The 22694-nt window shown below is 36.7% G+C and overlaps 1 protein-coding gene across 5 annotated transcripts in view; it reads left to right on the top strand.

The window, feature by feature from the left end:
- Positions 1-22694, top strand: part of LOC127445112 (ras GTPase-activating protein 3) — a 97761-nt gene that overhangs the window by 58869 nt on the left and 16198 nt on the right. For 3 of the 5 annotated variants that reach the window (XR_007897932.1, XM_051704912.1, XM_051704914.1), the window contains exons 6-19: positions 73-153; positions 2536-2608; positions 6764-6837; positions 11313-11417; positions 14734-14890; positions 14967-15115; positions 15356-15470; positions 15574-15648; positions 16601-16724; positions 18096-18202; positions 18328-18405; positions 18493-18570; positions 19704-19777; positions 21831-21949. Coding sequence is in view for 3 of the 5 variants with exons in the window: in XM_051704912.1 (XP_051560872.1) it covers positions 73-153; positions 2536-2608; positions 6764-6837; positions 11313-11417; positions 14734-14890; positions 14967-15115; positions 15356-15470; positions 15574-15648; positions 16601-16724; positions 18096-18202; positions 18328-18405; positions 18493-18570; positions 19704-19777; positions 21831-21949 (1409 nt within the window). In the remaining 2 variants the exon portion in view is untranslated. The remainder of the gene's footprint in view (positions 1-72; positions 154-2535; positions 2609-6763; positions 6838-11312; positions 11418-14733; positions 14891-14966; positions 15116-15355; positions 15471-15573; positions 15649-16600; positions 16725-18095; positions 18203-18327; positions 18406-18492; positions 18571-19703; positions 19778-21830; positions 21950-22694) is intronic. The other 2 variants (XR_007897933.1, XM_051704913.1) reach the window with 1 other exon arrangement.

Below are 22694 nucleotides of genomic sequence, written 5' to 3'. Positions count from 1 at the left end.
TTTTGAGGATGACGGTAAGGCCAAAGATCTCTTGTTTCTGTGTTAAACTCGTATTGTTTTTTCCATTCGCAGTGTTTTGGAGTGTCAGGATCTGCCGATAGTGAACGGTCAGTGTGACCCATACGCCGCTGTGTCGTTACTGGGTCCCTCCAGGTAAGATCAGACCTCACATACCTGACAACATCTCTGCTCATCCAATTTACTACTGACAATTAAATCTGTCCAGTGGCCTCGATTACCATGACAGTCAGGGACGGTGAAGACGTATCGCGTTTGTCCTCTAAAAAACAAATGTGTGCTTCTTACAATTCACATATTGTCTAAATACTTCTCCATAGAAACATAATACAAGTGGAAGTCAGTATTTATCTAACCTAACCCACACATCAACATTACAATGGGAACTAATTATTGAAACATTTGTTTATGGCAGCATCCAATACTCACTGCCACTGTTATTTTATTGGTGTAATGCTTTTTACAATGCATATTGTTGTAAAGCCTCTTTACAGAAAATCTGGATCAATGCATCGATCAAATAACCAACAATGCGATGTCATCAATTCAACGCGTAAACATCGATTTGTATTTTTTAAGATGCGCCTTTATTTTGACATTCTCATGCCAGCCACGTCCGTACGCTTTTCCATCAGAAGGTGCAGCAACCTTATGATATTTATCTCACTTTATAAGCGCTAAATATGCTTCTTGTGTGGGGCACGGATGTGCGCGGGGTGATCGAAGCCTGAAGTTGCGCTCTGTTCTATTTCTGCGCGGCGCCGTCAACCGCAATTCCCTCAATGCAAGCTCCAGTGACAGGATAGTGCAGATCCGATCACATGCGCAACTAAATCGGGCTTCCCTCGATACCGTGGCACATGTGACACATTTGAATTATATATGAGAATTTTCTATTTTAAAGAGCTATGCAGCAAACCAGCCATGCTTTATGGCTAGACAGCCCCAATATGACGAGGGAAAGAGAAAACACCTGCTCTGCACCAGTGCAATTACAAGACTTTTCACATCTTCAAGTCAACACACTTACTAACATATATCACAGTACAACTGTGGAGGTTGTAGCCAAGAAAAAACACGAACAGCACATATTCTCCTGTTGGAAACAAGTTGTGGTTATGTAAGTATTTCGGATTGAAAGACTTGCTTGACTGTTGTAAAGATGACAGATTGTCATTGTAGTGTTTACCTCATTCCTCAAGGCACTGAGCTGTCATCAAACCATTGATAATCACTTGTGTGTGTGACGTTATTTTTTATATTATTTATTTATCTGTATATTTTTTTTAACAAATGAAGTACCTGATTTTGTTGTGGATTTCCCAGTGTGGATACTGGGTTTGCACTGTTCAGGGAGCTCAAAAAAAATAAAATAAATAAATATTCAAATGATATTTTGGTTGCATTTGTGAGATAATAAATGTTATTGATTGTGTAAAACGTGAACATAATATCGTAATATCAATCGCAGACCCCTAAATCGAATCAAAATCGCATCGTGGCGGACTTTGAGGTATTGGCAAACAAATCTGATCGCTGGCTAAGAGAATCAATACGAGATTTTGCGATTTACACCCCTAATCATAATATAACATATAACTTATCATAACATAACATTACATATAACAACATAACATGACATCACATAACATAACATACAGTATAACATAATGTTTCATAACACAACAACATAACATAACATTTCATGACATAACATAGCCTTACATAATGAATCATAACATAACAACATGTCATAACATGTCATAACATATCTTATAACACAATGAATCATAACATACCATCATAACATAACATATAACATTATTACATAACAGAAAACTTAACATATCATAACATTACGTCATCACATAACATAACATATAACATAACCTGTCAGTAACATATCATTACATACTGTAACATATTATAACATAACAGCATATCGAAACATAACATTTCATTTTACAAAACAGCATAGCATATCATCACATAACTTAACATAAAACAATTTTCCATAACAACAACAAAACATATACTGTATAATTATTTATCATAACATTACATCATTACATAACATAGCCTTACATAACAAATCATAACATTACAGCATGCCATAAAATATACCACTTAACGGATCTTGACATAACATGTTATCACATAACATAGCGTATAACAGTGTATCATAACACAACAACAAAAGATATTAAAACATATAACATTAAATACAGCAACATAAAGTATCATAATATAACAACATATTATAACATAACATAATATATAATAACATAACGTAACATTACATATAATGTAACATAACAACATAGCATATCATCAAATAACATAACATACTGTATCATAACACAACAACAAAACATATAACATCACATATTATAACATAGCATTACATAACATACAACATAACGTATCATAACATAAAATATCATAACATGGCATAATATAGCAAAACAAAAACTTAATTCTGTCCATCTCTCTCATAATTTCTCTCACCTCTCACAGGTCTGAGGCCAAGAAGACAAAGGTCAAACGTAAAAACAACAACCCTCAGTTTGATGAGATCTTCTTCTTTGAGGTGAGAACTTCATCAAGAGCTCATTCTCCTGTCTGATGATAAAGATACTGCTGTTAATATAACCAGCTTCTGACAAGACATGTGTTGACAGTCACGATTCAAATGACACTTAGACATTTATTAAAATCATTAAAAAAGCTAAATCTTTGAAGGGTTACAAGAAATACAAAAAAGGTACTTCTACAGTCTGCTCGTACAGATGGAGATATATCAGTGCCATTTCACTATTTATCAGTGTGAAATTTCAGTCGAAGATTTGTCATGAAATTGTTATTTAGAAGTGCTCTGCGTAGGCTGCTTTCAGGGACTAACATGAAAATAAGAGTCGTTATATCTGATGTTTCAGGTGTTTAGAGTTTTATAATACTCATAGCTTGTGGTTTCTCACTTTAAGATTTTACACACCCTCCAGTCATCACACAACACACACCAAACACACACAAAAACACAGCATTCACTTCAAAATGATGCTCAACTTTACTGTAAATAAAGCAGAACTACCAGAAGTCATGAGGTGCTTTATCTTTTTCCTCTCTCACTCCACACTTCCTTCATGTGTCTCTAGAATGAATGAAACACACACACACTGACACACACACACACACTCACAGACAAACTTAGTTTATTTAGCTATGTAAATAGATACATACCTTAGAGTTCTATTGTTTTTATGTGTAGACTAACCCAAGTATATATACAGTATATACTAGTGTGTGTGTGTGTGTGTGTATATATATATATATATATATATATATATATATATATATATATATATATATATATAAAATAGTCTTGTAATTGGACTACAGTTATTTTTTATTGACTACATAATTATATATTAACAAGGCAATGGAAGTAAATTATTAATAATCCTTCAAATCATTTTTTTTTTTATCAATCTTTTACATTTTTCATTCTAAATCAGCACACCACTGATATACATTCGGTAAGTCTTCGAGTGTTCGGAGGGGAGGGGGAGGGTTGTGTGTAGTGCACTCAGAACTGGTGCTCGCTACTAGTCAGCCGGGTGAAGATGGAGCGGTCTACCTCAGCATTTAACCACTGGATCTATAGAGATAATTTCATTTTTAAGAATTAAATTTCACCAATGGCGTGCAGCTCACATATTGAACTTAATTGCTTCAAAGAATCTAGTGAATGCCATCTCTAAGGGTGCCCGCAAGGTACACGATAGTTCAACTGCAAAATGTGCAGCAACATGAAACAAAGCACATCGGTCTACTGTTGCTGCTGATGTTTACATATACTGTATATATATATATATATATATACATATACTATATATATATATATATATATATACACACACTATATATATATATATATATATATATATATATACATATACTATATATATACACACACTATATATATATATATACATATATATATATATATATATATATATATATATATATATATATATATACAACTGTTAGTTCCGGTCCTCCAATCTGATTGGACGAGAGACGTTCCAGGAGTACTGACGTCTCAGTACATCATCACTCGAACGCTTCACTGTGTGTATCACTCCGCTTGTGCTTGTGCCATTCTAAACTAAAGTGTAAGAGCAGTGTATATGTGTCACAAGGTGAGCTATGTGTCTCTTTACAGGTGCATCTCAATAAATTAGAATGTCGTGGAAAAGTTCATTTATTTCAGTAATTCAAAAATTATGAAACTCGTGTATTAAATAAATTCAGTGCACACAGACTGAAGTAGTTTAAGTCTTTGGTTCTTTTAATTGTGATGATTTTGGCTCACATTTAACAAAAACCCACCAATTCACTATCTCAAAAAATTAGAATACATCATAAGACCAATAAAAAAATTTTTTTTAGTGAATTGTTGGCCTTCTGGAAAGTATGTTCATTTACTGTATATGTACTCAATACTTGGTAGGGGCTCCTTTTGCTTTAATTACTGCCTCAGTTCAGCGTGGCATGGAGGTGATCAGTTTGTGGCACTGCTGAGGTGGTATGGAAGCCCAGGTTTCTTTGACAGTGGCCTTCAGCTCATCTGCATTTTTTGGTCTCTTGTTTCTCATTTTCCTCTTGACAATACCCCATAGATTCTCTATGGGGTTCAGGTCTGGTGAGTTTGCTGGCCAGTCAAGCACACCAACACCATGGTCATTTAACCAACTTTTGGTGCTTTTGGCAGTGTGGGCAGGTGCCAAATCCTGCTGGAAAATGAAATCAGCATCTTTAAAAAGCTGGTCAGCAGAAGGAAGCATGAAGTGCTTCAAAATTTCTTGGTAAACGGGTGCAGTGACTTTGGTTTTCAAAAAACACAATGGACCAAGACCAGCAGATGACATTGCACCCAAAATCATTACAGACTGTGGAAACTTAACACTGGACTTAAAGCAACTTGGGCTATGAGCTTCTCCACCCTTCTTCCAGACTCTAGGACCTTGATTTCCAAATGAAATACAAAACTTGCTCTCATCTGAAAAGAGGACTTTGGACCACTGGGCAACAGTCCAGTTCTTCTTCTCCTTAGCCCAGGTAAGACGCCTCTGACGTTGTCTGTGGTTCAGGAGTGGCTTAACAAGAGGAATACAACAGCTGTAGCCAAATTCCTTGACACGTCTGTGTGTGGCGGCTCTTGATGCCTTGACCCCAGCCTCAGTCTATTCCTTGTGAAGTTCACCCAAATTCTTGAATCGATTTTGCTTGACAGTCCTCATAAGGCTGCAGTTCTCTCGGTTGGTTGTGCATCTTTTTCTTCCACACTTTTTCCTTCCACTCAACTTTCTGTTAACATGCTTGGATACAGCACTCTGTGAACAGCCAGCTTCTTTGGCAATGAATGTTTGTGGCTTACCCTCCTTGTGAAGGGTGTCAATGATTGTCTTCTGGACAACTGTCAGATCAGCAGTCTTCCCCATGATTGTGTAGCCTAGTGAACCAAACTGAGAGACCATTTTGAAGGCTCAGGAAACCTTTGCAGGTGTTTTGAGTTGATTAGCTGATTGGCATGTCACTATATTCTAATTTTTTGAGAGAGTGAATTGGTGGGTTTTTGTTAAATGTGAGCCAAAATCATAACAATTAAAATAACCAAAGACTTAAACTACTTCAGTCTGTGTGCACTGAATTTATTTAATACACAAGTTTCACAATTTGAGTTGAATTACTGAAATAAATGAACTTTTCCACGACATTCTAATTTTTTGAGATGCACCTGTACATTTATTTTTGTGACAATACAGATTTTAGCCAGCAGGTGGCAGCAAAAAACATTTTTGTGTGTAATATAAGCCAGTTAGGTGGCGTGAAGTGAGTCAGCATCAGTCAGTGTTTTCATTCATCAGCACTACGTGATCGCTCAGATTACGACTACACTACTAAAGCTAGGAAATAGCTTTAAACGACTATAACTAACAACTTAAGCATTAAGGTTCATCGCAGCTTAGAGACACAATGTATGAAATGCATTTTTATGACCGTATTCAGTTTTTCCTAATTTTTTAAAATTTACTTGTTCATTAAACTCTTGTATATAAGCAATATCACACTCTCAAGTGCGCTATATGGCCCTAAATCAGCACTGCTGTGATTGCCTACGGCACTGTTGGGGCTGTAGGGCCATATCGCACTCTTGCTTGTGTGATATTGCTTAAATATATATATATATATATATATATATATATATATATATATATATATATATATATATATATACAGTATATATATACAGTATATATACTTTATATGTATAATTACACAACAACAATTCCGGAAGAGTTCAGACACTGTGGAAAATTCTAATAAAAATAAAAAGAAGTGATTGGTAAATTCTTTACACTTTGTGCTATATTGAAAGTACTACAACAATGCATTATTTAATGTTTTACCTTGCAAATTATTATTATTATTTGAAAATATTCATTCATTTCAAATCAAATGATTGCAACATGCTCTTTTTGGGACAGTCGAGTGTTTTCAGCTGTGTAACATCACCATTTCTTCTAATAATACTTATTAAGCATTTGGGCACTGAAGACACATATTTGTTAAGTTTAGCAAGCAGAATTTTCTCTCATTCATCCATTATGCAGGTCTTCAGCTGTGTAATTGTATTAATCTTATCATTCTGATGCATATCTGTTTCTGCGCATTCACACAGGTGACCAAACCCCTCAGTTACACCAAACGACAGTTTGACGTGGAAGAAGACGATGTTGATAAACTCGCTCTCAAGTGAGTGTGTACCTGGTACATTTTAACCCTCATAGCCTTAGAGATCAACACACATATAAATTGAAAACGTTGTAAAGCAATAGTTCACCCTAAAATGACAATTCTGTCATCATTTATTCACCATCTTGTTTCAAACCCGTTTGACTTTTTCTTCCATTAATTTCACGTAACACAGAAAAAAAATTATACGGGTAAAGGTCATACGGGTAAAGCTGAGCATCTGCGTACAGGACTTGTGACACAAATTTCATCATCAGCAGAATGCTCGAGCACTGAACTCGTGCAGCCCAATTTTTCTAACCGCTTGTCTGTGAACACTCAGAATACACATGCGCCTAGTAATATTTGCACTAATTAGTGGGTCCACAAGGTGGCAACACACACAGTTGAGCCATTCCTTTCACAAAGAAGTGCAAGAAGATGTAATCGGCGTTAAACATCAGGAGATGAAGGTGGAAACAACAACAGTGGATGTGCATGTCAAGAGCGTGTGTGTGAGGAGTTCAGGAGATACCTGCATTTGTATAACTTGAGTCTAAAGGAAAATAAATACATTTTATGGGTCTAAACTCTTGAAGAGAAATAGTCCAGTATCTCATAGCAGTCGTAGCATGCATGCGCCAACTGCTGGGGGTGGAAAAATGCATTTATGCATCGTGGTGTATCGATCTATTAAAGAAATTTCGATGCATCGATTACGAAATTTAAGAATTGATTAACATTATAAATTAATACCCAGTGTCTCATATTACACAGACCTTCTTGCAGCAGACATGGAGCGGAGTACGCGAGATTAAAGGGAAAGAAAACTTTTAAATAAAGAACATTTATGCAGCCTAGTTCACCCCGTGAACCTATATAAGATAAAATGAATGGATGGATGGATGGATATAGATAGATAGATAGTTCAGCTTTCTGTGTCATTATTCAAAACTGTTTGCATCCATTGACCAACGTAAATTCATTGTTGTTGCCTTCTTCCCTGATTGTGATATGTTAATATTGCTTTTGTATCTCCATAAAATGTGTAATTTCTCCATAAAACAGTTTAACTATGAATAGAACTTGGTTTAAATCAGTGGTTCCCAACCCTGTTCCTGGAGGCCTCCCAACACTGCACATTTTGTATATCTCCCTTTTCTGACACACCCAATTCAGGTCTTGGAGTCTCCACTAACGAGCTGATGAGTTGAATCAGGTGTGTTTGATTAGGGAGATATCCAAAATGTGCAGTGTTGGGGGGCCTTCAGGAACAGGGTTGGGAACCACTGATTTAAACCAAGTTCTATTCATGGTTAAACTGTTTTATGGAGAAATTACACATTTTATGGAGATACAAAAGCAATATTAACATATCACAATCAGGGAAGAAGGCACCAACAATGAACTTATGTTGGTCACACATTTGCTGTGAAGGAAAACACTAACTCATTAATTCATTCTCTTTAGTGAATGCTACAGAATAGGAAGCGATTTCAGATTGTTCTGAAGGGAACTAATCAGTTGTAGGACTTTACTGGTTGTTTAGATCAGTGTTACTATCAGAAATAATTAATAATTAATATTTAATATTTAAATTAATTAAACTAAATAATATAAAAATATTTAAATTAATGAATTGGATCTAACTCATTAAAACCTCATATGGGGCTCCAGTAAATGTAGTGCGCTACATTTAGGAGCAAGTTTGGTTATTAGCAATAATTAATAATTATCAAAGATAGTTATTAATTATTAAAATCAATAGAACATTGATGAGAATCAATGTTAGCTTTTTAAATCCTTTAAATCAACAGTTATCAAAGATAATCGTTAATTGTTAACATCGATGAAACATTAATTAAAATTAACACTAGCTTATTGATCATTCAAATTCAATCATCAAAGATAATTATCAATTATCAAAAATCAATAGAATATTAATAAGGATTAACATTGACGGGGCACCACCCTGAAATCAGGGACTAATAACCAAATAGTAAAACAGTCTCAATATTAGATTGTTTTCTTAGGAAAATCGACATCCGAAGAATATCGATTTTCGGGAAAAAAACAATGAATGAAGGTTTGAATTCGAGCACTGACATCCCGTCAGCATGACACAGGTGTATGCAAAACAAACCAAAACACTTCTCTTTGTAATATAAACAAAGTTTATTTATGCAGTAATATCAATTAATAATTAGTACAATGCAGTCAATGAACTTCCAACTTCCAACTACAAACTAAACAGTGACATGATTAGATATAGAAATCAAAATAATCCTATAACACATAAGGTGTGTGTGTGTGACAGTGTGTGTGTGATTAGTAAGAAAGAGAGAGAGAGATGATTAAGTGACAGTCCTAAAGCTGATTTCGCGATCGTGGGAGAGAAAGCAGCTGTTTAGTTCATCGCTCAGAGACGCGGTGGACGGCTCGTAAACAGTCCCGCGTTATTTGACTCTTTAATGGATGAACTCAGTTGCTGTCTCACCCGCGGTGGCGAAATTGCACAATCCAATTTGGCTGGACCACAATACAGCAAAACAAATTTGTGATAATTAATACCCTGAGTATTAATAATGAGCGGACATGGCGGTCCGTAAACTGTACAAGCAAAAACCTTGAAACACAAGAATAACACACTATAACATTCTATCTTTGCCCAGACATAAACCTCTTACTTGTATCGCATGAGGACACAGGTATAATGTGTTTTCCTCCGTCCTTTAACTCTGACCCGGTTCCTTGAGGCTCGGGTGATGACGGGAGGCTGTTTCCTCGCTCTGTCGGCGGGCGGTCCGGCTGTTGATTCACGGCGGATTGGCGGAAAACTCAGAAATGTCGACTTGATTGAAGATGGAAGAGAAATCTTTAATCTCTTCACTTCTGTAGGCAAACGGATGAAGATGCGGATTGCTCGGCGGTCTCCTTCGGATCCGTTAGAGTGTTCGGTTGAACACAGAGTAATCTCAACTCGTCCAGCGAGATGGAGATTGTATGGCCACAGTTTCAAGTCGGACATTACTTCCTTGTGCCACGAGGTTGCACCGGAGAGCAGCAAAAAAAAACTACGTCTATATTCGGTGAACAAAGTCGCTGGAAGTAAATTCTGGAAGCATTTCAGAAGAATTATTTCAACTCCTGATGATGTCATGTTTGAGGGATGTTCTGTTGTGTGCCTCATCCAATAGGAGTTGAGAGTTCGATCCTTTAGTGAGCAAGGCTTCATGGATTTGTAGTCTGTTTTGGACTCCCTTTGTTTGATTTTGGCGCAATTTTTATCAGTAAGATTTACGACATGGTGTGTGGGGGCTGAGTTAGGTTTTACGACTTGTGTTAGGCCTGCCTTTGTCTTCTATCTGAATACATGAGGCCCAACACAGTTGATTACAGTCACCTGTGATTGGTCATTGACACGCGGCAGCTGTGAAAAGATAAACATTTTTTTATTTTTTGCAGTGTGTGCCGCAAACAGTCCAGCATGAAAATGTGATACAATTCTCCTGAATGGGCTTGACAAGTGGAGGCGTCTCCGTTTAGCCGCTAGGCGCCTCTTTCCCTATCCCAAAATGAATAGGGAACTGACGGTTACCACAAACCATGTTACCGCCTTTACATGTTTTCACAAAACAGGCTTTATCTAATACAAGTGAATTTGCATGAACCCAGACTGTGTGTTGGCTGGAAATAGCCGTTAAATGTGAAGAGCACTTATTTTTCACCTTCCTGACTTAAAAAGGTTTGACAGGAAAACAAAATGCTGTGAAAAAATTCACAAATCAGACTGGTCAAGATGAGAGTGGTTTCAGTCTTCTAGGTGTTCAACTTTTGGAGCTATTTGGGTTAGAAAATGAAGAGTCATAAAATTTTAACTACCAATTGCGGAGCGGAGGATTATTTCATCCGAATTCACAAATCATGAAGAATAAAATGCAACATTATTTACATGTCTACCACAGCGCATAGCGGATTTATAGCCAATTGAAGTCTGAATTTCAAATCTCAAAATATCTTTACTGCGGTCTTTACATGCTAATAATAGACAGTTTTTCATTCTATGACCCTGCTGAGCCTTCTCCATTAAAACCTGGATTGTATCTGCCTGCACATGATATTTCATCTGTTATTACTTGTTTCAGATTTCACGATGCATCGCGATCGCGAATCATCACACCCCTACCAACCACCTGTGTATGCACGCACAGTCAAATGAAGTATTTTTTGAAAGGCTAGCGTTCGAGTGTATGCAGCCACTAAGCATTTACGTCAAAACCGAAGTATACTTTGGGCTTTATGCTGTCAATTGTTGTTTGCATGACCCTTTTGGCTGAGGTTAATTAAAGATAATTTAACAGTATACACATGGATTCATCAGGAAACAGCAATGTAGTTTAATCAGTTGTAAACAGAAGGGTTTGAGTTTTAACTGTACTCTCTCTCTCGCTCTCTCTCTCTCTCTCTCTCTCTCTCTCTCTGTCTCTCTGTCTCAGGGTGGATCTGTGGAATGCCAGCAATCTGAAGTTTGGAGACGAGTTTCTGGGAGAGGTACGAGTGCCGCTGAAGGTGCTGGGACAGTCGGGCGTTCATGATGCATGGTATGACCCTCATCACATGTTTTGATTTCCAGGCCTTGAAGAGTCATGGAAATAAGTAAAATCTTAAAAAGTCATTGACATGTCAGAGACGTAGCCTAGCGGGCTGCGCTCATGACATGTGGTGCTGATGCATCGCGGGTGACCTGAGTTTGAGTCCTGACTCGTGAGGTCTTTTCCCGATCCTATTCCCACTCTTCTCCCTCTCATTTCCTGTCACCTCTCTATTTTCCCTATCCCATTAAAAAAGCAAATTTTAATTAAATTAAAAAAAAGTTTCTAGTTTTAAATATTAAATAGTAAAATATTTCACTGGCTAGATATTCCTCTTAGTGAGTGTTTGTGTAGAGCAAAATGTTCCTGTATGCCAGTGTGAAATATCTGTCTGTCCATCAAGCAGTGTTCTTATCAGCAAAATCACTGACAAAAATGTTAGTTGACAAAGTTTTTTTATTTATTTTGTCAACAATAACTAAGACGAGACAAAAAAAAAAAGACTGATCATGACGATAATGAAACGGTTTTACTTAAAACATATGCTGCCTTCAAGTGGATCTAGGAAGCTCCTACCTCCGTGTTGGGTATTCGTTACAACGACATGTAACGCATTCAAGTGGGAAACAAAATATGGAAGAAGCTAAACTCAAACAAACACACAGTGAACGACGCTAATTTTCTGTTGCACCAGTGAATAAACATAAATGAATACACTTGCATCAATTATTCATGGTATAAATGATTTATAAATGAATGGTATCTGTCAAATTATTTATTAATTTGCTTAAAACAAGCCGCAAAAGTTGAGCCATTAGTTGACTGCCATTAATGCCATTTTATTCTATTATTTCAGGAACTTAGGTTTCACATTGTATTTTGTTGTATCTTTTATATGTTTGATACATGTTTAAAGGGATTGTTCACCCAAAAATGAAAATTCTCTCATTATTTACTCACCCTCAGGCCATCCCAGATGTGTATGACTGTCTTTCTTCTGCTGAACACAAACAAAGATTTTTAGAAATATATCTCAGCTATGTTGATCCATTCAATGTAAGTGAATGGTGGCCAGATCTTTGAAGCTCCAAAAATCACATAAAGGCTGCATAAAAGTAATCCATAAGAATCCAGTGGCTAAATGTATATCTTCTGAAGCGATATGATAGGTGTGGGTGAGAAACTTTTTTTTTACCATAATTATCCACTTTCACTTTCAAAATGTGAAAGAATGTGAAAATGAAAGTGAAAGTGGAGATTTATAGTAAAAAAGGACTTAAATATAGTTCTGTTTCTCACCCACACCTATTAAATCTGCTTATAAAGACATGGATTAAACCACTGGAGTCATATGGATTACTTTTATGCTGCCGTTATGCGATTTTTGGAGCTTCTAAGTTCTGATCACCATTCACTTGCATTGTATGGACCTACAGAGTCAAAAAATCTTCATTCGTCTTTAGCAGAAGACAGAAAGTCATACACATCTGAGATGGCATGAGGGAGAGTGAATGATGAGAGAATTTTCATTTATGGGTGAACTATCACTTTAAATTATTAAATGTTCATACACATTTTTAAATGTTTGAATATTTCTTTAAACTTTGGTTTGTTTCAGTTTGACATGCATTTTAAATATGTTATTTTTATTGACTAAAATGTTAACACTTTATAATAAGGTTCCATTCGCGGGGCCTGGGTAGCTCAGCGAGTATTGATGCTGACTGCCACCCCTGGAGTCATGAGTTCGAATCCAGGGCGTGCTGAGTGACTCCAGCCAGGTCTCCTAAGCAACCAAATTGGCCCAGTTGCTAGGGAAGGTAGAGTCACATGGGGTAACCCCCTCGTGGTCGCGATTAGTGGTTCTCGCTCTCAACAGCGAGCCAGGTGATAAGATGCGTGGATTGACGGTCTCAGAAACGGAGGCAACTGGGACTTGTCCTCCACCACCCAAATTGAGGTGAGTAACCGCGCCACCACAAGGACCTGCTAAGTAGTGGGAATTGGGCATTCCAAATTGGGAGAAAAGGGGATAAAAAAATAAAAAAATAATAATAAAATAAAATAAGGTTCCATTCATTAACATTATTAATGTGTTAGGTATTATGACCTAAGAATGAACAATACATTTTATGGCATGTATTAATCTTTGTTAACGTAAGTTAATAAAAATACAATTGTTCATTGTTGGTTCATGTTAGTTCATAAGGCATTAACTAAGATTTACAAATACAACTTTTGATTTAAAAAAAAATGTATTAGCATATGTTGACATTAACATTAACTAAGATGAATAAATGCTGTATAAGTATTGTTTTGTAACGAGGATGGCAACAAGTAGACGAAGATGAAGTGCGATGAACCCAAGTGCAGTTTATAAACAAGGTGTATTCCAAAACATGAATCCAAACATGAACACAAAACATAAACATGAACTAGACTTGACTAAACTTGACATGACTTGGCTTGACTATAAAACATAAACATGACTTGACTTGATCATGGAACCAACATTACACGAACAGTACTCGACAATGGACAATGGCAAACATGAAGGTTAAATACTAGGACTTGGGAGAACACATGAAAATGATAACAAATGAACACTTAGGACTCTAAACAAGATAACAAGACTGCTGACAACCTAATGAAACAATGAACCAATGGGGACAAGACACAAGAACATGGGAAACACACGACAAGATCACATGACAAGGAAACAGGAGCAAACATGGCATGGAACTAATTTAAAGTAAAAGATATGAACAAAATACAATCCTGACATGTTTATTGTTAGTTCATGTTTACTAATGTTGTTAACTAATGTTAACAAATGGAACTTTATTTTTAGAGTCTATATATCGAGCCTTTTCCTTTTTTCTTTTTTCTTTTTTTTTTGCCAAGTTCATTATAGTGATATTTTGTTCGAGTTATATCTATTTCAGCACGTTGCTTAGTAACTTTATTTGTAAGTATCAACACTAATATTATATGCCATTTTTGTAGAATTAAAACTGACTAAAATTAATAAATATGATGACAAAATATTGACTAAATTTAAGGGACAATTTCAATGACTAAAACAAATAACAGTGTACAAATTACAGACATTTGTATACTAATGAGTATAATCGCTTACATCTAATAATTCAGAAGTCTGGTACCTCACATACAAATGTAAATCTGCCCAGGCATCTCTATGCAATGATTTGTAGTAAGCCATATCAGGTCACCCCATAAGTCATAAGAAATTAATCAAAAAGAGCCCTGAGAAATGAGTCATGTTATGAGAGTATCAGCTCCTCAGTTGTTCTTTGTGTTTCAGGTACTTCCTGCAGCCTAGAGATAATGGGAATAAATCGGTGAAAGCTGATGAGCTGGGCTCGTTAAGACTCAACATCGTTTACACAGAAGATCATGTGTTCTCTACGGAGCATTATAACCCGCTCAGAGACCTTCTGCTGCAGTCTGCACATGTACAGGTGTGTGTGTATTTAGATGTCTATATGCGATAGAGCCCTGTTGATTTGTGTAAACAAGCATGTGTATGTGTTGCAGCCTGTGTCAGCATCGGCGGCGCACATCTTGGGCGAGGCATGTCGAGAGAAACATGAAGCGGCCGTTCCTCTGGTGCGACTCTTCCTGCACTATGGCAAAATAGTGCCTTTTCTCAGTGCTATTGCGCACGCTGAGATCAACCGCACACAGTGAGCACACGCACACAGTACTGCTTTTTAAAGCTAATTAAAATGACTACTGACTAACCATAATAGAAAGGGAGTTTTTATTCAAGTTAGCTTACTTGTGGTCTGTCCAGAGTGACTGGCTGGTTAAACATCCAGCATGGATGCAAGTGATCATGTGCAATCAGTCGGTCATCATGACAAAATAAACCCAGAGTGATTCAACACATTTCCTCTGTGTCATGTGCCGTTTGTTTCCTCCAGGGATCCGAACACTATCTTCCGTGGAAACTCGCTCACGTCTAAATGCATTGATGAGACCATGAAACTAGCAGGGATGCATTACCTGCAGGTCACGCTCAAACCCATCATTGATGAAGTGAGTTTGTAGTGCTCCGTTTCTTACTCGCCTCTTTTGTTTCTCAACTTTGGACTCTCTTTTTAAGTGTATTTCTGCTTATACGGCTATTTTGTCTTTGTAGATTTGCACTGATCACAAACCATGTGAGATTGACCCCGTCAAACTGAAAGAGTCTGAAAATCTGGACACAAACAGGGTGAGTCACACAGTTCTGTGAGAATATTTGGTGTAGAACACAAACTCAATGCTATTGCTTAAAGGAATATTGTTGGTTCAATAAAAGTTAATCTCAGTCGACAGCATTTGTAGCATAGTGTTGATTACCACAAAAATATATTTCGACTCGTCCTTCCTTTTTTTTTATTTTATTTTTTTTTATGTTCTATTAACACAGAACTGCCTATTGAAGCGTTCCCCCCCTTGTTTTACTTCTGACTTAAAATTTGAGAATATGAATCTTTATTTTATGCACTTTAGTTTAAAATGGAATGTTTTTTTAACAGCCAGGAATGTTCTTTGCAATAATATAACACGGTGCTGTATGGTTATATGTATTGGCCCAAATTGGCCCTGTTGCTAGGGAGGGTAGAGTAACATGAGGTAACCTCCTTGTGGTCGCTATAATGTGTGGTATATGGTGAGTTCTACGTGGATGCCGCGGAGAATAGTGTGGGCCTCCACACGCTCTGCATCTCCACGGTAACATGCTCAACAAGCCACGTGATAAGATGTGCAGATTGACGGTCTCAGACGTGGAGGCAACTGAGATTCATCCTCTGCCACCAGGGTTGAGGCAAGTCACTACGCCACCGTGAGGACTTAGAGCACATTGTGCTTTCCAAATTGGGGAGAAAAGGGGAGAAGAAAAGAAAAGAAAAAAAACAATACATTTTAATGACGTATTTCAAATCAGCAATGAAATCTACCTCTGTCTAAAAAGACGTTTGGCTCTTTTAATTGAAAGGCAGGATTTGCATTCCTACAGCCGCCATATTGAGTGTTGCGATTTCTCCCATTCATTTTTCTGTGAGTGACACTGAAAAATTCTTGTAATTTTTCCATGTTTGTCTTTAGTAACATGTTTTGGAGTGTTTCAGATTAGTGTTGATCTGACATCATCTAACCACACTGCATGTGTTTCTCTTCAGGAAAACTTGCGGCAGTATGTCGATCGTATCTTTAATGTCATCACCAGCTCAGGCGTCAGCTGCCCCACAGTCATGTGTGACATCTTCTTCTCGCTACGAGAATCTGCGGCATCCCGTTTTCAAGGTAAACACACACTCACCACCATACACACACATGACCTTCAGATTACTCCTGCATAGTTAATAAAACCTGTTTCTCTATAAGAGCGTTCACATTTTCATTTGAGCCAATAGTGAACTGAGCGATAAAGAAGCCAGTTGTCTTTGCATTCACATTTTATCTGAATTTAAAAGTGAATTCATTTTCCTTTTTAAATCCACTTCATAAGATCTCAGCGCACTTTCCTTTCACACTGCTTGTTTTGAAATCTCAGTCCTCTTGAATAAAAAATATAAAATTATTGCAATACCATTTCTTTAAATAAAATGTACAACGCTACTTCACATCAACAAATCTCACAAGAAATGCAAGAAATCTCACATGTATAACAGCCTGATCTCATAAACATGACGTGACCCTGGCAACATTTTTGCAAATCGAAATTATGTGCTTCTTTACACGTTTGGCTGCAGTTTCCTTGTAAAATGTCCAGGGGGGGGTGCCAAAAGTAAGTGAAAGGGTGTCGTAATCAGACTAAGTTTTAATGAGTAAAACTTACCTCCCTAACCAAAAACTTGAACCTAAATGTAAGCAATAGTGTATTAAAAGAAAATGAAAGGTGAAAAAAAGACATTCTTACCTTAAACCAACACTTACACTTAACCAATATTGTCCTAAAAGCAAATGCGACATGAAAAGCAAATTGTCTGCAGCAACCACGTCATTTTGTGTCACTTATATGACACTTTCGTCTCACGTGTCAGCTTGCATGCTTGGCTGGTCTTGAAACACGGCCTTCTGAGTTCAAAGTCGAACATTTTATCAGGTGAGCTACCATGTAAGCAAATCACGTTTGAGTAAGTGTGTAAATGTAGGTGGGTCTGTAATACAAGTATTAAAATGTATCGTTTTCAAATGATATGTTATAGTAAAAGTGTTTGATATCATAACGTAGTGGGGGTGAGTAATAGTACTAAAAATAAGTGTTAATAAAGTCATAATCAGCCATTGTAGTCGTGATTTGTGTGAAAGTGAATAATACACACAGTTGTTATAGTGCTTCCAGTTTTAATTTCACCAGGAAACTGCTGCAAAATGTAAAACGTTGCACATAAATGTCAGTTTGCAAAAATGTTGTTATAGTAACGTTCATTTTATGAAACTAGGTTGGTTTATCAACATAAAGTATTTCACACTGTTTTGAAACCTGCTTTATGGTGTCTTGAAGTTCATTCCGCCACCTACAGGTCACTGATGAATACTGCAGAAAGAATCAAATGCTTGATTCCTCATGAATGATTAATGATTGATAACACATTTCATTATGGGGAATGAAGTAATACCATGTAATACATCCTAATGATGATGATGTTTGTGCTGTGTGTGTTGTTGCAGTTGATCCAGACGTGCGGTACACAGCTGTCAGTAGTTTCATCTTCCTGCGTTTCTTTGCACCTGCGATCTTGTCACCGAATCTGTTCCACCTTAGACCGCATCACCCGGTGTGTGTAAATCCTCCTCACACACTAAAATGCTCTGTTCTATCTTTGTCATGTTCATCTAAAGCTTTGTTCTGATCAGTCAGAAATGTTTTGAATGATTCTATCCTCTTATTGTCTTCATAAAGGATCCGTGCACATCACGAACCCTCACGCTCATTTCCAAAACCATCCAGACTCTGGGAAGCCTCGCCAAATCCAAATCTGTAAGTCTGTATTTCACAGATCATGAGATTCCTCTCTGCTATTAAAAACACAATGATACAAATCACTTTTCTCTTTCTCTCTGAAAGGCCAATTTCAAAGAATCGTACATGGCTGCATTCTACGATTACTTCAATGAACAAAAATATGCGGATGCTGTGAAAAATGTGAGTTTTTCTTCTTTGTAGATTTCCATTAATCTTTATATATAGTTCAGTCATGACAACTCTTGGGAAGATTAAGCATGGTACTGTGGGTATGACATATTGAAAGGATATTGGTCTTGGCGGACTAGATCTGCTGTTGCTGCTGCTGCAGAGCAAGAATGGAGACTTGCTACTGCTAGAAAATACACTATACTGCTAGAAAATATGAGTAAAGCATGTGGATAAGCTGCTGATGCACATATAGACAAAATGTAAGACTTTAACCATCGAGCATTTAGGACATGCTGCTGCACAAAAAGACATTACAAACAATCCCCATGTAGCAGATCTAGACAGGTGGAAGTGGGTTTCAGAGGAAAAAAGCTGGTGAAACCAGCTTATCTGCAAAACTGAGCAATTTAAATGTTAGACAATGAGAGAGGCTCAAGTTGATTGGCTACCTGATTACCCGATCAAAGGACCAATCAGCTTACAACATGTGAGCCGATTGGCTTAACATGTCACATGTGAGCGAGCTGATTGGCTAACAGATTACAAGATCAAAGAACCTATCAGCTTGCACCACATAGAGTTGCATGGCTGAACTTTGTTCATTTTTATTGGTAGCACTTTACAATAAGGTTCTGTTCATTAACATTAGTAAATGTATGAACTAACAATGAACAATGTATTTTCAAAGTATTTGTTAATCTTTGCTAATGTTAATGTATCAAAATACTAATACATTGTTTGTTCATGTTGGTTCATAAAACATGACCTAATGTCAACATATACAACTTTAAATATGGAAAAATGCATTAGTATATGTAGAAATTAACATTAACCAAGATTAATAAAGGCCGTATAAGTATTGCTCACTATTGGTTCACTAATAACTTAGTAGTTAACTATTGTTAATGGATACAACCTTATTGTTAAGTGTTACCATTTTATATATCTGTTGTTTTTATCATTTATTAATCCAAATATATGTCTGTGTGTATCTGTAATGTATTCTTCATTCATTATTCTACAATGGCCCTAAAAAGTATTTGTTTGCTTAAGTCACACTTAAAAATGTCATGTGATTGCATTAGACTACAAAATATCGAAGCAAATGTCATTTGTTTGGTTTGATGCTGTGTGTATTTCAGTTTCTGGATCTGATTTCATCTTCGGGCCGTTGGGACGAGAGGAGTATCGAGACTTCCATCATGCTGAAGGAGGGGTGAGAGACTCACTTCCTTGATGCATGCTACCCGATGTCATGGCACGTTTATTAGTGTGTTTGCGTTAGGACTCTTCAGCATGTGTGTGTGTGTGTGTGTGTGTGTGTTTGTGTTTCTCTGCTGGACGCAGGAGCGTTAAATTTGTTATTAAGAGATTTGATGCAAAAAGTTCTGGCAGGTAAGACACACCTGTGTTTGGTGCCACTGTGACATTTGACCCTCAATATGACCTCTTTGCCCTCTTTATAGACTCCCAGTATTTGTGATCAATTAATATGATAATACGATAAAAGACAGAATATTAATACACAGACAGAATGAAGTGTTTGTCTTTGTTCTTCCATGTCGTTTGTCTGTGACCTTGTAGTGCTCCTACTTCCCTTCCCTGTTTGTGAGCAGAGAAACTGTCACAACCTGTAACATACTGCTGTCACACACCCTCTCTAGTTGTCGACCATTATGGGTTTTTTAATGGCCAATGCTTATATTTTTAGAGCAGTGTTACTGATGGCTGATATAATGCAGGTGTATACAAACACAGAGGAAATTTGTATTGCTCAGATGAGACTCTTTCATCACTCAGAATACTGAACTTATTTAAATGATCAACTTTGTCTCAGATGTTTCACATTTTCCTGAAAGGAATACTTGTAAATGAAAATTCTCTTATCAGTTACTCACCCTCATGACATCCCAGATGTGTATGACTTTCTTTCTTCTGCAGAACACAAATTAAGATTTTTATAAGAATATCTCAGCTCTGTAGGTCCATACAATGCAAGTGAATGGTGACCAGAACTTTATAGGTCCAAAAAGCATATAAAGTCAGCATTAAAGTAATCCATAAGACTCCAGTGGATAAAGCGACATGATAGGTGTTGGTGAGAAACCAATCAATTTTGAAGTCCTTTTGTTGCTACCAATCTCCACTTTCACTTTCACATTCTTCTTTTGTTTTTGGCGATATGCATTCTTTGTGCATATTGCCACCTACTGGGCAGGGAGGAGAATTTATAGTAAAAAAAGACTTTAAACTAGAAAAGACTATAAATATAGACTCAAATATTGATCTTTTAATATTATTTTCTTGTAAAACATCTTTTAGTGTTTCTCACCCACACTTATCATATCACTTCTGAAGATATGGATTTAACCACTAGAGTCTAATGGATTACTTTTATGCTGCCTTTATGTGCTTTTTGGTGCTTCAAAGTTCTGGACACCACACTTGCATTGTATGGACATACAGAGCTGAGATATCCTTCTAAAAATCTTCATTTGTTTTCTGCAGAAGAAAGAAAGTTATACACATCTGGAATGGCATGAGGGTGAGTATATGATGAAAGATCTAACTATTCCTTGTAAGAGAGAAAAAACACACAAATGAGTCAGCTGGTGACATACGGTATAGAGCTATAAAATGAATGTGGATAGTTTAGCTCAGATCATTTGATCTTGGAAGAATTTGAGTCTCAGACTCCTCTGGAAATATATGTCATCGAAAAGATTTTCAAAAGGATCCAAAAAATGATCTAGTCCTGGACATAGAAGGATGTTTCTGTTGAAATAATTTGGTTTAACCCTTCTGTTTTGGAGAGAACTCCAAGCAACCGTTTTGTTCAGCTCAAGAAAGACATGGTAGAGTCCAGTAGATTTACAGTATAGGACACCTCCTGTTTGATTATAAACATGAACATTGACAGTTTTTTTTTTTTTTCATAATAAACCAAGCTTTTTACAACAAGATGTTACTATTAGTGTTACTTTTCTTTTAAAGTAGATATACAGTAAACCATTTTATCAAATAGAAGATTAAGATTCATTTTTTACTGTTTCTTAAATGGGTCAGAATGACCCGAACATTGCATGAAGGTTGAATACTTTTTAACACTGTTGATCATGTTACGACATCAAAATGAGTTGATTAATAATATTAGCCGGAACAAAATGCAGTTAGTGTATGATTTAGACTAGAGGGAAGTTTGAGTTTAAGTTTGTCTTTAACAGGAGCAGCTCTGAGGTTTTGCTCTCTAACGTTCTCTTTTCTCTCAGGTTCATGATCAAACGAGCTCAAGGACGAAAGCGTTTCGGTCTGAAGAACTTTAAGAAGAGATGGTTTCGTCTCACTAACCACGAGTTTACCTACCATAAAACCAAAGGTAACGCAAAAGGTTTGTCCCATACTCTCACTACAGGTGTGCCAGATGTCTGTTTGTGTGTCATCAGTACCGTCTGTATGTTTATATGTGAACTAATGAAGCGTTCTGTATCGGTGTGTTTTCAGTGTGACTACATCACATGATATCTTACACACATTTCACCGTAGAGTTATTTTTGCTGAAAATTCAACCCAGAAATGTTTTATATATATATTACACAACTAATCCTTTACTAAAGAATCATCTCATTTGATTATTTTCTCTTTTTATTTGGAACTTGATGCACACAAGCCGTCATACACTGATGTACACACGTCACATCATTTGAATTCTATGCTCGGTGGCGCCACGTAGAAAAAAACTGTCAATGGGTACTGCTTTCAAATTGAGCTGAAATGTGCTGTTTTGGGGGTTGAAACACCCCGTTTCCAAAAGATTCTCGGAGATGTGGGATTCTTTAGATTTCCATCAGGATCAGGATAAACTCAGTATTTGACATAAATTATGATATTTCACAGATCACCATCATTGTTATCGTGTCTGCTGTTGGGAGATTTGAACATTTCATGAAGGAATCGCACAAATATTCAAATAAAAATAACATACTACTTCTAAAATGTGTCTTTGCATTGGATGTTGTGTATATGGACCAATCATTTAAGCAGTAAATACCCATATTGCATGTCTGATGGTATTTTTTTAAAGGCCACCTTTCTCACGGTTTAGAAGTGTGTTAAACGTGTAAGGATGTGTATTC

The sequence above is a fragment of the Myxocyprinus asiaticus genome, chromosome 8 (genome assembly GCF_019703515.2).
Source record: "Myxocyprinus asiaticus isolate MX2 ecotype Aquarium Trade chromosome 8, UBuf_Myxa_2, whole genome shotgun sequence".
Classification (NCBI taxonomy): domain Eukaryota; kingdom Metazoa; phylum Chordata; class Actinopteri; order Cypriniformes; family Catostomidae; genus Myxocyprinus; species Myxocyprinus asiaticus.
The sequence above is the reverse complement of the archived record's forward strand: the minus strand, read 5'-3'. Positions and strand labels throughout refer to the sequence as shown.